The sequence below is a fragment of the Microcaecilia unicolor genome, chromosome 2 (assembly GCF_901765095.1).
Source record: "Microcaecilia unicolor chromosome 2, aMicUni1.1, whole genome shotgun sequence".
In the NCBI taxonomy this organism is placed as follows: Eukaryota; Metazoa; Chordata; class Amphibia; order Gymnophiona; family Siphonopidae; genus Microcaecilia; species Microcaecilia unicolor.
The window spans coordinates 463652351-463669619 of record NC_044032.1 but is presented as its reverse complement, the minus strand read 5'-3'; the positions used below and the strand labels follow the sequence as shown (position 1 = coordinate 463669619).

The 17269-nt window shown below is 43.8% G+C and overlaps 1 protein-coding gene across 1 annotated transcript in view; it reads right to left on the bottom strand.

The window, feature by feature from the left end:
• C2H20orf194 (chromosome 2 C20orf194 homolog) overlaps positions 1-17269 on the bottom strand; it is a 441211-nt gene that overhangs the window by 327363 nt on the left and 96579 nt on the right. Inside the window, exon 4 of the mRNA XM_030190991.1 lies at positions 7086-7210. Coding sequence (XP_030046851.1) covers positions 7086-7210 — 125 coding nt within the window. The remainder of the gene's footprint in view (positions 1-7085; positions 7211-17269) is intronic.

Below are 17269 nucleotides of genomic sequence, written 5' to 3'. Positions count from 1 at the left end.
TGAAATGCAACTGGTCTGGAATCCAAAATGGTATTTTCAAGCAATGTCAATGACTAATTTATTGTCCTAACCTTTACAACCGATCCTTTTAGCTTCTTTTTAACCATTTCCTCATTTTATCAAAGTCATCCTTTCGAAAAATTAAATACTACCACAGTAGATTTCCTATGTGGCTTCATTCTAGATAGTAGCTCAAACTTGATCATGTTTCCCAGCAGACTCAACACCATTACCTCTCGTATTATGTTCTGCACTCCACCAAGAACTAGATCTAAAATGGCTCCCCCTCTTGTTGGTTCCTGGACCAGTTGCTCCAAAAAGCAGTCATTTATTACATCTAGGAATTTTACCTCCCTGGTGCTCCCTGATGTAACTTTTATCCAGTCAATATTGGAGTAATTGAAATCATCCATTATTATACTGTTGCCCAATTTGCCAGCTTTCCTATTTTCTGCAAACATTTCTTTATCTATCTGTCTGTTCTGTCCAGGCAGATGGTAGTACAGCCCTACAAGAATACTCCTTCCCTTCACATATGGAATTTCTATCCATAAGGATTCCCCACTGCTATGTTTCATGTAGAATGTTTATTTTGTTTCTTTAACATATAGCACAACCCTCCCACACTCAATTTGGTCCTCTCTATTATTGCGATATAATTTGTACCCTGTTAACAAAGTGACTCATTGATTGTCCTCCTTCCACTAAGTCTCTGAGATGCCTATAAGATCTACCTCATCATTTACTGCTATGTACTCCAACCCTCCCATTTTATTTTTTAGGCTTCTAGCATTTACATACAGACACTTCAAACTGATTTTTTTCCTTGTATCTACAAGCTGCTTATAAGTTGACTGGGATAATGTGCATCCTTTACCCTGCTCTCTCCTTAAATTTACCTGTCCTTTTTTCAATATTGTTGAAACCTCTCTATTGGATACCCTAAATGTCTTGTTTCAATAGTATCCTTCAAGGATACTCCACACCAAACCATGCACTGTTGTTTCAAAATGACCTTCTTTCCCAGTATACTGGCTTTCCCTAAAACTAGTTTAGCCCCCCCTACTTTGCACCCTGAAATCATCTAATTTCCCCAATAGAACCTCTAAGGGGGTCACCCAAATCAGAACCGGCCCAATTAACGGAAAATTGATTTCCAGTACCCAGCTATATGTATACAGGCCCAAATAGAATGAATGAGAGAGCAGTTTGCCGCTCCAGAAAAGCCAGCAATGACAGGCAGTCAGCTCTATATGCCTACTACTGGAAAAAATAGGCTGGTAAATGCATCTAAAATGGACACTTACAAAAATATGCACTATGCATTGTTCTGCGAATCAATTTAAATCAATGCCTACATATCCAAAGACGCCAAAGGAATTCCCAGGACTGTGCTCCACTTCAAAATGTTGTCCAAATAAACTTTTGGGGGACCCTGGACATATAAAGCCTTAAGCAGACTGGCAACAGACAAATTGGGAAGAGCACCTGTTAAAAAAATTGCAGGATTTTATTACCATATCCCAAAGAAAAGCCTTCCTGATCTAAGCTGCCCTTGTAATGATGTAATTGAATGTAAACGAAAACATCAACACGACTCACTAGGCCCTTAAGCTGAAGATCTAAAAAAAAAAGGCAGCAGTTTACCATCGTGCCCTAAGACACAATGCAATAACTTAACTCCCCCACTTGCCAAATGTGCAATCATCACATTCTTCATTCCAGGAATGAAATCAGCGTTGCCTCTCAATGTTAACAGATCTGAATTCTGAGAATGTTGATGGAACAGCTGTGCAAGATATCACCATGCATCTCAAAGCTATCATAATAACTCATTACCATTGCACTCACGCGGGAGACACTTTACCTCCACCTGCAGGAGAAAATTAAAATGTCACAGAGCAAAAAGTATCCGTTCCAAAGTTATGGGGTATATTCCTGCAGATCAAACAACTAGTCTCGAAGTTGTCTCAGGTGGCATGCACAATTATATTTTTTAAGATCTGGAAAACCCAGTCACCTTGCATCCGAATCCCATAAAGCATTTCTCTAGTTTCAGTTTTGGTTTAAGAACTTATACTCACCCCCTTTGCAATGGAGGCAAGCCAACAATACCCCCCCCCCCCTTTTATTACCCTGCCTATAAAACTGATATTTATAATACATGAGCGATTTTTAGGTGCGAGGATTTAACAATTGCTTCAAAGCATACTGTGCGGCCAACAATCGCTCCCTATAAGGTGACATTAGGTGCACCCCATAAAGCTGCCATTCTCACCTCATCTGACGCTCTAAAGCTAGAATTGTTCTATCCTGGGCCTTCTTTTTCTAGGAGGAATAAGCCAATATATCCCCTCGGAAAACAGCTTTACTGCCTCCCAAAACAGTATGGGAGTGCCCTTATGCTGAGCGTTGTTAGCTGCATAGTCCACCCAGCACTGGAGAAAATATTCACAAAATTGTAAATCATGGTAAAGATCTTCCTGCTTAGGTCCAGGAAGTATGTTCACAAAATCAAAGACCACCCAAATAAGCGCATGATCTGAGATCAATAACAGCAGACTGAAACCAAAAGCTCAGAGGATAGTAGAAAGTAATCTATTCTGGAATGAGTTGCATGAGCTCATGAGAGGTGGGTTTAATCACGCTCCCCAGGGTGAAGCAGCTTCCACACATCAAATCACTCCAAGGCTATCACACAAGAGAGAAATGCCTCTCAATGCATCATAGTGTTAAAACGGCAGGTGACGAGATTTATCCCATTCCACATCATGTTCTCTGTTAAAATAACTCCCCAGAATTAAAGGAAATTCTCCCAGGGAACATAGCTGCATCTGGAGCTTTCTGTAAAATGATCTACTGTAGGCATTGGGGGCATAAAGATTACAGAGCAGCAAATGTCTCTGGTTTATTGTAACATGGCTAATGACATAACGTCCCCCAGCCCTCTTAACGGATTACTACATCCAAACCTTTTTTTAAATAGTATAATCACTCCCCATTTACATGATATTGCCAGAGCTTCCACATATTCACCCACTCACCCTTGTTGCAAATTGCTATGCTCTTCCGAGCTCAAGCGGGTTTCCTGGAGGAAAGCTACAAAAGTGTTTTGACATTGTAAAGCCTGCAATATTTTATATCTCTTTATGAGTGAAGAAATTCTCCCCATAATCCAGGACACCACTTTAAAATCCACTATGGGATTACTACAGTGAAAAACCCTTTACTTTTTAAGACAAAAATACACATACACTTCGTTCCCCCCCCCCCCCCCCCCCCCCCCCCCCCCCCCCCCGTAACTATGAGGCCCTAAAAGGGGCATCGAGCAGAGAATTGGGGTATGAATTGAAGGGAGTAAACTTTGCAAAATTGATAAAAGACATCCCAAAGCAAGTAGGTAGGGCAGAGCTCCAAGAGAGTCAATACAGGATAATACATAGGGGATATATATCACAAGCACAAGCAGCGAGAGCAGGATGGATACCTGATGATCAATGTCCCAAGTGTAAAAGAGGGAGCAACACCTTTTTGCATGCATTTTGGAGAAGTGACAAAGTTAAACAATTCTGGAGCTTATTTCATAAATACTTAGAGAAACTTTGTGGCCAAAGAATAACCCCTCATGGAGAGGAGTGCTATTAAATAAACGGGAGGCGTACGGGATTTCAGATAAGCAGATGGGTCTATTACTGCAGTGGGGAAAAAATGCATACTCAAATGCTGGATGCAAGAGAGGAACCACCCTCTTATTGGTACTGGAGAAATAGATTCCATGAGTTAATGCTCTGGGAGGCCCGAGCAGCCCAGGGCACTCCAAAGAGAGGAAAGCTCTTTGTTTCTGTTTGGAACATTTATCTGCAAAATATCTCTCAGAAAGCAAGAAGTGATGTGTTAAACAAAATTGTTATATTATAGACGAAGGTACAAGGGCAATAGAAGTGACAGCAATTGTTACCGAGAAGGAAGGGAGAGGTACCAACAAGACAGGAGTGATATAAAGTAGGAGGTGAAATTAACAACCAAAATAAAAGGTTAGCTATGGAATACCCTACAGTTTAAGATAAGGAAGGGAAGTGGAAGGAGAGTGAAGGGAACAGATACTATGAAGTACAGAGATGAGCTCATTAGGAAAAGGTAGGGGAGGGGGGGAGGGAAGTAAATTCAGATAGGAAAATATTAAACACTGCACAATATGTGTTCACGTTTGAATTCAATACTCTATTATGTAATTCTTCTTTTTCTTTTTAAACATAAGAATACAATCTGTTTACAGTTACAAAGGTCGGAGGGGAGGTGGGGAGAAAACTGTAAAACCACCTTGATAATAGAGGTTAAGGAGTTATTTATTAGTGTGTTATGTCAGTTAAATTATTAAATGTTGAATCTTGTGTTTATGTATATGCTGAACCATCAATAAAAATTGTTGAAATATAAGACAAAAATACACATAAAGAGGTACTGTCCCCATCTCCAACCTCCCCCCCCCCCCACCTCCTTCTCAAATCCCAACATCCAAAACTGCCCCTCCAAATCCTGGTACATCATAAAGTGAATCTCGAACAAACAGTGCCCCACCCCACCCATCCTCCTGAAGCCTGTATAACCTCCCAATCCCTCCACCCCCTCGTCCCTACCCTATACAACAGTGCCGCCTATAACACAAAAACAGGCAGCATGAATAAAGAAATAACACTTGCTGGGTTGCTCATGAGTCACTTACATCCAACATAGCCCCAACTGCCAAAATATCAATAGTACTCAGTGTCCAGCCAACCACCAACTGACTGGATACTGAGAGCAGACTAGCAGTTTTGCAAAGATTAACTGTAAACAAAACAAGAATCATGTCCAAAGGGCCCCCTTCAGGATTTACTGATCCAAAGCCAACTGGAGCCCTGCTTAGGTGATGATCTCAACGACTCAGGGTCTGCGTCCAAAATAGTCAATTCTCAGTAACCCTGTCAAAGAAATCAATCAGATTCATTTCACCAAAATACTATGTTTCATCTTGTCCTCTAAAATAAGCTAGTGATTTCCATCTGGTCATACCTGTCATTAGGAATATAAACCAAACTACTACTCAAGCTTTTTTCATGTGCTGTCCCCCTTTCTTATGGAATATCCTCTTGAAGTAATTTATCAGGAGGGTAGTTTCTTAAATTCCACAATTTCTTTGATCAGGCCTTTCATAGCAAACTATATTATTAGGGCTGCAGATTTTTCAAGCAATCTTTTATTAAATGTTATATGTAAACATGACATTAAAGAAAAAAGGCATGAATAATCAAACAAGTAACAATAGCTATAACAAGAGAATATACAGACTACTGCAACTGCTGATTAAAAATATGAAAAAAATTAATTATCATTGCTGGAATAAAGTATATATCTATTATTTCAGCAGAGGTAGCACTGATTTGATAAACATAAGGGTAGAATTAGTTGGATCGGTAGAATAGATCAAAAGGGTCTATAAGGTGGGCAGAAGGAAAGAGGCCTGCACCGGCTTGAAGGAGCGCCTTCAATGCTGCTGAGCAGACAGGAAAGGCTCATGATGCAGATGGGGGGCGTGCAGGGAGTGAGTGCCGGGCAGCTATAGGTAAGGCTCCACTATCCTGGGGGGGGGGGGGGGGGGAGGAAGAAAAGTTGGATGTGTGTGGGGCCCCAATTAGTTATTTTAAGTTGTTTTATTTTGGTGCCTTAAGGTGATTCAGTCTTTATATTTAAACCAATGGAACTACTGAGAAATCGGAACATGGAAATTGTGGATTAGCAAATTAAGAGTAATCAAAGAGTCCCAGGGCCCTTATGTTATTCATTGAAAAATAAAAACATCTTTTACACTATAACCATTAGATAAGTATTATTATTATGCTATATGTAATTAACATTTTTCTCTTTACCTACATTTGGCAGCTGCTAATACATGCTGCTGATGTAGTTCTTGAAACATAGTGCTGTATGTATTTTTTTTTAATTCATTTCTTTAACGCCCAAAGCAAATGAAACTGTAAGAAATGTACCTGGGTCCAGACAACTTATAGTACAGTAGCTACAATTACTGTGATAATGCATGTTACTTTACCACAGACTCTTGTTAATGTGTAGATAACTAAGTTTGTATCTGAGGCAGGGGGTGAAATGACTTGTGCAAGATAAGGCACTGTTGAAGGTTTTGAGTAATTTACATGTTCATTGCATACTGCATACCTCTAATTTTGATTCACTAATTTTACAGTAGAAGCCATAAGTTGAGCTGGCTCTACTGTACAGCTTTCTGCATTGACGCCAGGATTAGGACAGCCTAACAGACACATGTAGGTAGATGATATTGTTCATGCAGTAATTTCTGCAGTGGCTCATTTACATTTTAATACTCCACTAATGGTCAAGCTGATATTTAACAAAAAAGGGCCCAGTCTGTCCAACCAACAGTCTAATTCTAAGACTAAATTTCAGCACAATATAGTACATTTGAAAAAGTATAGTGCATGCAACCAAAGAGCAACAAAACTTTTTAAGGCTTACATCACACTTATTAAACTGAAAGAGATTTTTTGAAAAACACTCAACTGCCAAATAATACAGCTGATTAACTATAAAATGGCACTGTTCAACAATCTATAAGTAGTAAGAAATTTGCGCTATTAAATTTTAAAAGAAAAGGAGGACTAATGGGGTAAAACACAGCGTGAGACAAAATTGATGGAGGCAGGCTGCACTTTATAGAATAACCAATTGAAGAATAACCTTTCGAAGACCAGAGTTCACTTCATGAGATGTATCTGAAAGCACATGCCTCAATAAATTAGACTGTCTATAAAGGTGCCACCTGCCCCTGTCAATTTTGTTACAACAGACTAACATGGCTACCCTTTTAAAATCAAGGACAAGGAAGTGAAGAAACTGTGTTTTTCACCCCAAAGAATAAGACAACTACAAGGAAATCACAATTTGTGTTCTTTCATGAGAGAGACACTATATTGTATGCAAATGTGTAACAATACCTACAGAACAAGCTTCTTTACCACTTAACAGCTTTTCTTTTCCAGAGCGTATAAAAACATTCCATCTTCTCTTACCTCAGCTTCAGTCATGCAATAGAAATGCAGGTTCCTCCAACAAGCTACATACGGCAAGAGGTAACTGTAGTTCACTGGGTTACAATATAAATGGACACTGTCAGCTTTTATTAGTATAACAAGATCTGCAACAAAGCAAAAAAAAAAATAAAAATCAGAACTTTTGATCCAGCATGAAAGCATAACTGCTCACCTGTAATGAGAGTTCTCTACAGAGAGGAGGACAAATCAGACAGACAACCCAGCAGTGTTATCCAACAGTGCCAACACAAACTTGCTGTCTCAAAGCTCAAAATCTTAGCAGGAAATTCCCACGCAGCTGGTACCTCATAAGTCTTCACAAATCCCCCCATTGTAATTCAGAGCTTTGGCATCAACTCCCCAGGAAGGCAGGTTGATATGTGAAATTTATCTTACTATTTACAAAGAACCTCCATTATAAATAAGTAACTGCATGTCCTCCTTCAAAGAGGAGAAAAAAATCTGCTACCAAAGCAAGGAGTTCCATAGCTAAGAGTTTGCCCTATTTTCATTTAATTTCTGTATTCTCAAGCAACCTGGACATAAAATTATATGGGAACTAGTATATAGGCAGATGTTGCTACTATGTATTGGCTGCTGGCAAATAATGGTATCATTAGTAAACAGATTACCAGAGTCCTCAAACCTAGAAAGATACTTAGAGTACCTTCTAAGCCAGCGGTTCTTCAACTGTGGGGTTCAGGATCCCAAATGGGGTCACATAGCAGCAATCTAGCGTCAGAGAAACTGAGCTGTTCCCTTTGTCCTTGAATCTCCACTGTGATCTGTACTGGCAGCAGAAGTTAACCTGGGGCCTTAGTCAATGAGCATTCAGGAACTGCTGCTTTTCTCCTATGTGGACTTCCAGTTAGACCAAAAACCCATGCAGAGCACTGATATCCAGTGGGGGGGGTTTTTTGTGCTGGTATGCGCCGGTACGGAGTACTGGCATTTTTTTTAAGCTCCCAAGTCCCGTTTCCTCTCACTGTCCCCATTTCCTCTCTCGCTGCCTGCTTGAGAGTCCGGGTCCCCGATCAATCAGTACAACTGGCCCGGCACCTGCACACTCAGCCCTCGAACCTATCCACTCATAGAGGACCTGTTGGTACCGCCCTTCTGACGCATATGTGAAGTGTCAGAGAGGGCGGAACTAACAGGGCCTTCCCAAGTGCATGGCGTTGGGCATGAAAGCTCATCAGTGCTGGTGTCAGGCCTTGTACTGGCTGATTATTGCCAGGAGCCCAGACTCTCAAACAGGCAGGCAGCAAGAGAAGGAGGAAGGGCGGGGGGAGGGGGGGTGTGGAGAAGAGAATCGCTGGACACGGATGGCAGAGGAGGACAGGAGAAGATGAGAAATGCTGGACATGGATAGCAGGGAAGAGCAGGGGGCAAACAAGAATCGCTGGACATGGATGACAAGGGAGGGGAGGGGAGAGAGAAGAATCACTGGACATGGACAGAGGGGAGGGGAGAGGAAATATGCTAGACATGGATGGCAAAGAGAGCAGGACAGAGAGAATTGCTGGACATGGATGGAGGGGAGGAAAGACAGGAGGAGATGAACATGGAAGGAGGGAAGGGGACAGAGAAGACATTCTGGACATGGATGGAGGGAAGGGGAGAGAGGAGAAATTCTGGGCATGGATAGAGGGAAGGGGAGACAGAAGAATTGCTGGATACAGATACAAGGGAGGGAAGAGAAAGGAAGTAAGATGAATATGGATGTAGGGGAGGAGGGAGAGGAGAAATGCTGGACATGGATGGAGGGGGAGAGAGAGATCTGTTTGTTAGGTTCTGAGATTTTTATAACATATTGAGCCTCATTTTCAAAGCACATAGACTTACAAAGTTACATAGGTTACTATGGAGCTCATTTACAAAAGAGAAAAATGTTCAAAATGTGGAATAAATCTGACTTTGGACATTTTTCTCACAAAAATATCCAAATTGGTACTTTCAAAACCAATTTTTAGATGTTTTTCTATGAAATCCGTCAGAAGTACATTCAAATCACAAGGGGGCATGTCAGGGGCGTGTTAAGGGCGGGATCTGGACATTCCTAACACTTGGACATTTTTCAGACATAATGGAACAAAACAAAACCATCCAAGGCTAAAACTAAGACGTTTTGATCTAGACCTATTTTTTTAATGAATAAGGCACAAAAAGCTGCCTTAAATGACCAGATGACCACTGAAGGGAATCAGCGATGACCTTCCCTTACTCCCCCAGTGGTCACTAACCCCCTCCCACTCCCCAAAAATGTGATTACAAATATTACTTGCCAGCCTCTATGCCAGCCTCAGATGTTATACTCAATTCCATTAGGGAAGCATACAACTTCCTGGAGTAGCCTAGTGGTGGGTGCAGTGCACTGCAGACAGGTGAACCCAGGCCCATACCTCGTCCTAACTGTAACACTTGTGGAGGAAAATGTGAACCAACCAGAAACACACTGTAGCCACATATTGGTGCCCCCTTCACCCATAAGGGCTGTGTTAGTGGTGTATAGTTAGGGGTAGTGGGTTTTGAGGGGCTCAGCAGACAAGATAAGGGAGCAATGGTGAGATGTGTATCTGGGAGCATTTTATGAAGTCCACTGCAGTGCCCCCTAGGGTGCCCCATGCTTTCCTGGGATGTCTGGGGGACCAGTCTGCCAAACAAGGTGGCTCCTCCTACATCCCAATGGCTTGATTTTGTGCGTTTTGCACTTGGAATTTTTTTTTTGATGGACCAAAAAAAAAAAAAAACGTCCAAATCACAAAACCTTGTTCAAAACAGTTTTTTGGAAAAAAAATAAAAAACTATAGACTTTTTCTTTTTTGAAAATGACCTTCTTTCCTATTGAAATTTTGGACATTTTTTGCAAAACATCCAACATCGGACTTAGACGTCATATCGAAAATCCCCCTCCATGTAACTTTGTAAGTCTATGTGCTTTGAAAATGAGCACCATTATGTTTCAGATTTGGCAAGACTGTTCTCCTAATTCATGGTCTGTGTGCTAATTTGGTTTATGTCATTTTGGGTATACTGAAGCTGTATCACAAATTATTTTTTCTCCTATACTGGTGTAATATTTTCAATGATGCCTGTTTAAATGCGCCTTGGCTGGTAAAAGGGGTGTGGCTACTGTGGGTGTGGCTAACACAAGGCACAGCCATAGATAGTGACCCCACCCCTACAAAAAAAGCACTGCTGATATCTATGAGTGCACACTGATGAACAAGGCCCTGGTGCTGACTGCTGTTGCTTCTATACTCTGGATAATTAAGGAGAGGAGGAGGACTGTGGGTCTATTTTGTTTTCTTCATCATCTGGGGTTACATGAATTTTTTAGTGTTAAAATGGGATCACACTGGATAAAAGATTGAGAAACACTGTTCTAAGCTTTTGGGTAAACCCTCTCCTGATGTGCGTGTGTCGTTTTTTTTGTCTCTAAATTAAAGGACTTATTGCAGAACTATGAAGTGGGCTACGAAAGATACTGAGGCGGTAGTGTGGATGGTCCAGACCTGTAGAGGAAGCTCAGGAAATCACAATATGAGGGTTAAATGAAAAGTAATGTCTCCACCTCCATAACTCTTCTTTAAATGAAGAAATTGTAACAAATAAAAAAAGAAAATACATGTAATAAAAGCAATTTTCAAGTAGAGCTGTACCAAATAGCATATTTTACTACTCGTCCAAATATGAATAATGGAAAATATTATTTGGCCTAATACAAATACCGAATAAGAATAATGGACAAATAATAAAAGAAGCAATGTGAAATCAGAGATCATGTGTTTATTTCAGTAGGATTTAGCACAGTAGAACCCTGGATTAGTCATATTTTAAATTTAAATCACTGTTCGGCAGAATACGAATAATGTATTCCGGGCTGAATCAAATCGAACACAAATATTCAGTACAGTCTTATTTTCAAGCACTTACTTTTCTACATAGTTGCTACCATTTCTCACATTTCTGCCAACAATGGACACGTTTTTGAAAGCCGTTGCAAAAACCAGTTGCTCGCAGTCCTTTCTGCCTTTTTATTCAATTTGAACAGATGCCCCCGAAGATATTTAATATTGAAAAAGATGGAAATCACAAGGTACCAAGACTGGGCTGTATGATAGATGGGGTAAGATTGTGAGACCTATCTTTGCAGTTGCCTCCGTGGTGGTTCATGCTGTGTGAGGGACCAGCATTGACATGTTGAAATTAAATTTCTATTTATTTATTGCTTTTGTATCCCACATTTTCCCACCTATTTGCAGGCTCAATGTGACTTACAGAGATCTGTTATGGCAACGCCATTCCAGGATATCAGATACAATTGGTAATGTAACAGGATTGAGGATGAGAAGAAAGATAAAGATCTAAGCAGATAGTTAAAGAGAAATGACATTCGGACCAGGGTAGATTGGCGAAGTGGTGTAGTTAATCTATGGGTTCTCTTTGTAGGCCTTGTTGAAGAGATACGTCTTCAGAGATTTACAAAAGTTAGATAATTCGTTGATTATTTTCTTGTGCTTCCGAACTCTTCTCAATTGTTCTTTCAAAGTTTTCAGGGTTGCAGCTCAACACTGAGTGATCTTCTGACTGTCCTTTACAAGTTTGTCAACCTTTCTTATGACTCATTCATTGCCGCCATAGGTCATCCACCTCATTTTTGCTCACACGGATCAGCCCTTCCTGGTATATAATCTTTACATTTTTCAGTCCAGCAATGCATAGTACTCATATCAACACAGTCATCACCATAAATGATTTGCATGTGGTGCTGAATTTCAATTGAAGGGACTCCTTCAACAGACAGAAATTGTATCACAGCACACTGCTTAAAATTAAGGCTGTGGAGTCATATGGTTAAATTTATGATTTTTTACTTACATATTTTTGTCCTGTTAAAGACTAATATCAATTCACTTTTTTCAGGGCCATTAATCAATAGGGATGATGATCTTTTAGATGATCTTGTTGTAGCTGCCTCAAAACTCTCCCAAATTTAGCACATGCACTGTGTTGTGCACACACTGCAGTTGGCAATAAAAGACAGTCTGCAAGGAGGACATTGGCAAGGTGAGGAAGGTAGTTATTACTGCAAAACACCTAATGTTAATTCCATTTTGAAGTGACTACAAGCCAGAAGGGGCAATTGTTGATCAAGCCACACCCTGAGGTAATAACTACTTAATGATTCAGTGCTTGCTTGATCTGAAACCCTTTCTTGTGGTGGCCGACCCTCAGGTGATGCTAACTGAAAGTCAGTGGACACAAGTGACAAAATTAGAAGAGCTGTTTTCTCACCCCTTTACAATGACTAAAAAATTACAAGCTGAGGATTTAAATCCAGGTAGATTCTTGAAGGAGTGGAAGAACCTGATGTTTCATCTGTCCCAAAAAGGAGGGTTAATTGCAGATGGCATTTCTGCTTCAATGAAACAGAGAGGCACAAAAATTAGAAAATAAGATTTTTTTGACAGCTGTTTATGTAGACCCAAGGCACCGGGATCTTCTAAATTACAAACAGCTGATTAAAGGGAAAAGTGCTGTGTGTGAAGTAGCAGTTAGTATGAAATAAGTTGCAGCAATATCAAGAGGAAGAAGTTGAGGAGACTGAAGACATTGCAGCACTAACATCAACTAAGGAAGCGAAGATACATACCTGTAGCAGGTATTCTCCGAGGACAGCAGGCTGATTGTTCTCACGTCCGCGTTGGCACGGGAACCAGAATTTTTGCAAGCAAAATATTTAAAAATGTTGCCAGAGTCTTCTGGTTTGCGTGCACCGCGCATGAGTGGACCGATTTCCCGCCCGTCGCGTGAGCGTTCCCGCTCATTTTAATCAAAAAGCAAATAATAAACAAACAACAACTACAAAGGGGAGGTGGGCGGGTTTGTGAGAACAATCAGCCTGCTGTCCTCAGTGAATACCTGCTACAGGTATGTACCTTCACTTTCTCCGAGGACAAGCAGGCTGCTTTTGTTCTCACATGTGGGGTATCACTCAAAACAATGAACATTGGTCAATTGGGCCTCGCAACGGCGAGGACATAACATAGATTGACCTCAAGCCAGAAACAACTAACAGAGTACAGCCTGGAACAGAACAAAAATGGGTCTAGGAGGGTGGAGTTGGATTCTAAACCCAGAACAGATTCTGCAGCACCGACTGCCGCATCAGGTATCCTGCTGGAGGCAGTAGTGAGATGTGAATGTGTGGACTGATGACCAAGTTCCATCACAGCAGAGTAGTCCTCCGCATGCACCCTAAGTTCCTGCTAAAGGTGGTGTTGGAGTTCCATCTGAACCAGTCAATTGTGTTGCCAACATTCTTTCCCCGTCCTCATACCTGCCCTGGCAAATGTCCTCAATGGACGCTGATTTTAAGTGAGCCACTGACGCAGCAATGGCTCTAACATTGTGAGCCATGACATGGCCCTCCAGAGTCAGCCCAGCTTGGGCGTAAGTGAAGCATATGCAATCTGCTAGCCAATTGGAGATTGTGCATTTTCCGATGGTGACTCCCCTCCTGTTGGAATCAAAAGAAACAAACAACTGGAAAGACTGTCTAAAGAGCTTTTTCTGCTCCACGTAAAAGGCCAATGCTCTCTTGTATTCAAGGTGTGCAAACTGCTTTCGCCAGGGCGGGTATGAGGATGGAGAAAGAATGTTGGCAAGACAATTGACTGGTTCAGATTTTATTTTATTTTTGTTACATTTGTACCCCGCGCTTTCCCACTCATGGCAGGCTCAATGCGGCTTACATATTGTATACAGGTACTTATTTGTACCTGGGGCAATGGAAGGTTAAGTGACTTGCCCAGAGTCACAAAGAGCTGCCTGTGCCTGAAGTGGGAATCGAACTCAGTTCCCCAGGACCAGAGTCCACCACCCTAACCACTAGACCACTCCTCCACTCCAACACCATCTTTGGCAGGAGCTTAGGGTACATGCGGAGGACTACTCTGCTGTGATGGAACTTGATATAAGGTGCATGCACTACCAAGGCCTGAAGCTCACTGACTCTACGAGCTGAAGTAACAGCCACCAAGAAAACGACCTTCCATGTCAAGCACTTCAGATGGCAGGAATTCAGTGGCTCAAAAGGAGCTTTCATCAGCTGGGTGAGAATGACGTTGAGATCCCATGACACTGGTGAAGGTTTGACAGGGGGCTCTGACAAAAGCAAACCTCTCATGAAGCCCATGTTCAGTGACCACTCGTGAGGTTGCATTATCCTGCTCAACCTGTCGGCCAGACTGTTGTTTACACCTGCCAGATAAGTGGCTTGGAGGAACATGCAGTGACTGCGAGCCCAAAGCCACATCTGGACGGCTTCCTGACACAGAGGGAGAGATCCGGTGCCCCCCTGCTTGTTGGTGTAATACATGGCAACCTGATTGTCTGAATTAAAATGATTTGGTTGGACAGCCAATCTCTGAAAGCCTTTAGAGCATTCCGGATCGCTCTTAATTCCAGGAGGTTGATCTGCAGACCTCTTTCCTGAACGGGCCAAGCTCCCTGAGTGTGGAGCCCATCTACATGAGCTCCCCACCCCAGGAGAGACACATCCGTCGTCAGCACTTTTCGTGGCTGAGAAGCTTGGAATGGTCGTCCCAAGGTCAAATTGGATCAAATCGTCCACCAGTGGAGAGAATTTCGAAAGCCGGTGGACAGTTGGATGACATCCTCTAGATCCCCCGCAGCTTGAAAGCACTGAGAAGCTAGGGTCCATTGAGCTGATCTCATATGTAGACGTGTCATGGGTGTGACATGAACTGTGGAGGCCATGTGCCCCAGAAATCTCAACATCTGCCGAGCCGTGACCTGGTGAGATGCTCGAACCGTGGACACTAGGGACAGAAGATTGTCCGCCCTTGTCTCGGGAAGGTAAGCTCGAGTTGTCTGAGTGTTCAACAGGGCTCCAATGAATTCCAATGCTTGGACTGGGGTGAGATGGGACTTGGGATAATTTATGACGAACCCCAGTAGCTCTAGCACCCGAATAATCATTCGCATGGACTCCAGAGCACCCTCCTCCGAGGTGCTCTTCACCGGCCAATCGTCAAGATAAGGAAACACATGCACTCCCAGTCTGCATAGTGACGCTGCTGTCGCATCCCTCACCTGCGGCACGCTCCCCGCAGCCAGCCCGCTCTCCGGCTTCGACTTTGTGAGGAGGAGCGTCGGCCATGCGGGCCAGGCTGACGCTCCAACTTCCCTTGTCTTGCCCCGCTCGTTCCGCCGGTCTTCCCGGCGACGCCGGCGCACCGCTATTGCCAACCTGGGAACGCCGGCCATTTTGGCATTGCCAGCGTCCCAGGGAAAGTGCTTCTCTTCCGGGCGCGGGGCCCAGGAACTTTGGTCACGTCCCCACGCCCTGATTGGTCTCTCGCAATCGGACTCCACCTCCTCAGGTTGGGCCAGCCACTCTGTGCTCCCTTGGCGGGCTGACGTCTGTCTCTCCCTTCAGGCTCTCTGCCCCCTGCCAGCTGATTCTGGTCTTCTTGATGGGGAGGGCTACTTAAGGAGCAGCGTTCCCCACTAGCTTTGCTTCGGCTTCTACTCTTGTGGATTTTCCTCTGCGTCTAAGTGACTTCGTCTGTACTGCTTGCTGCCTGACCTGACCTCTGCTTGGAACCCGACTACTCTCTGCTTGCTGCCTGACCTCTGCTTGGAACCCGACTACTCTGCTTGCTGCCTGACCTGACCTCTGCTTGGAACCCGACTTCTCTCTGCTTGCTGCCTGACCTCTGCTTGGAACCCGACTACTCTCTGCTTGCTGCCTGACCTGACCTCTGCTTGGAACCTGACTACTCTCTGCCTGCTGCCTGACCTGACCTCTGCTTGGAACCCGACTACTCTCTGCTTGCTTGACCTGACCTCTGCTTGATCCTGATCACCCTCCGCTTGCTGCCAGACCCGACAACTACTCAATCCCGATCCTACGTTGCTGGTTACTTGACCCAATTCTAGCTTCTGTCTGAGTCCTGTCTTCTCTTGCCTGCTGTCTGCGGCCGTCTGACCCCCGCAGTATCCGGAAGTCCTGCGGGCCGCCTGCACCTGGGGGCTCAACCCTCAGGGAACGGTGGTCCTCCCAGGTGAAGTCTCGGGGTTTGCTCAGCTGCCCGACTGGGCACAGGCTAGATATCTCATCACTGTGCTCCGTCTGGGCACAAGGGCTCAACGAGTGTGACAGCTGCGACTACAGCTAGGCATTTGGTAAACACTCTGGGCGCAGACGCCAGACCAAAAGGCAGTACACAGTACTGAAAGAGCTGTGTTCCCAGCCGAAATCGAAGATACTTCCTGTGAGCTGGAAGTATCGAGATGTGTGTGTAAGCATCCTTTAAGTCCAGCAGAGAGCATAGCCAATCCTTTTCCTGAATCATGGGAAGAAGGGTGCCTAGGGAAACCATCCTGAACTTTTCTCGGACAACAAATTTGTTCAGGGCCCTTAGGTCTAGGATGGGACGCATCCCCCCTGTTTTCTTTTGCACAAGTACCTGGAATAGAATCCCAGCCCTTCTTCCCCTGGTGGAACGGGTTCAACCGCTTCGGCCTTCAGAAGGGCGGAGAGCTCCTCTGCAAGTACCTGTTTGTGCTGGGAACTGTAAGAATGAGCTCCTGGTGGGCAATTTGGAAGTTTGGATTCCAGATTGAGGGTGTATCCTGACCGGACTATTTGAAGAACCCACCGGTCGGAGGTTATGAGAGGCCACCTTTGGTGAAAAAATATCAACCTTCCCCCAACTGGCAAGTCGTCCAGCACAGACACTTTTACAGAGGCTATGCTGAACTGGAGCCAGTCAAAAGCCCGTCCCTGGCTTTTGCTGGGGAGCCACAGAGGCCTTAGGCGCACGCTGTTGACGAGAACGAGTGCGCTGGGACTGAGCCTCAATGGCGGTGCCGAGAAGTTGACGCCCGCCTGGACTCCGGTGAAGCTTCCTCCTCCGACATCGAAAGGGAGTCTACCTGGTTGGCAGGCGGCACCGAGGTCGGGGACCTCACCACAGGCAAAGGGCCAGATACTGCTGCAGCAGACGGTACGGAAGGCGCAAACACCCCCGACAACGAAGCAGACTGGCGCAGTAACCCTTCCAGAAGCTCTGGAAACAGGGCCCTGATGCGCTCATCGAGAGCCACCATCAGACAAGGCTGTGGGGTCG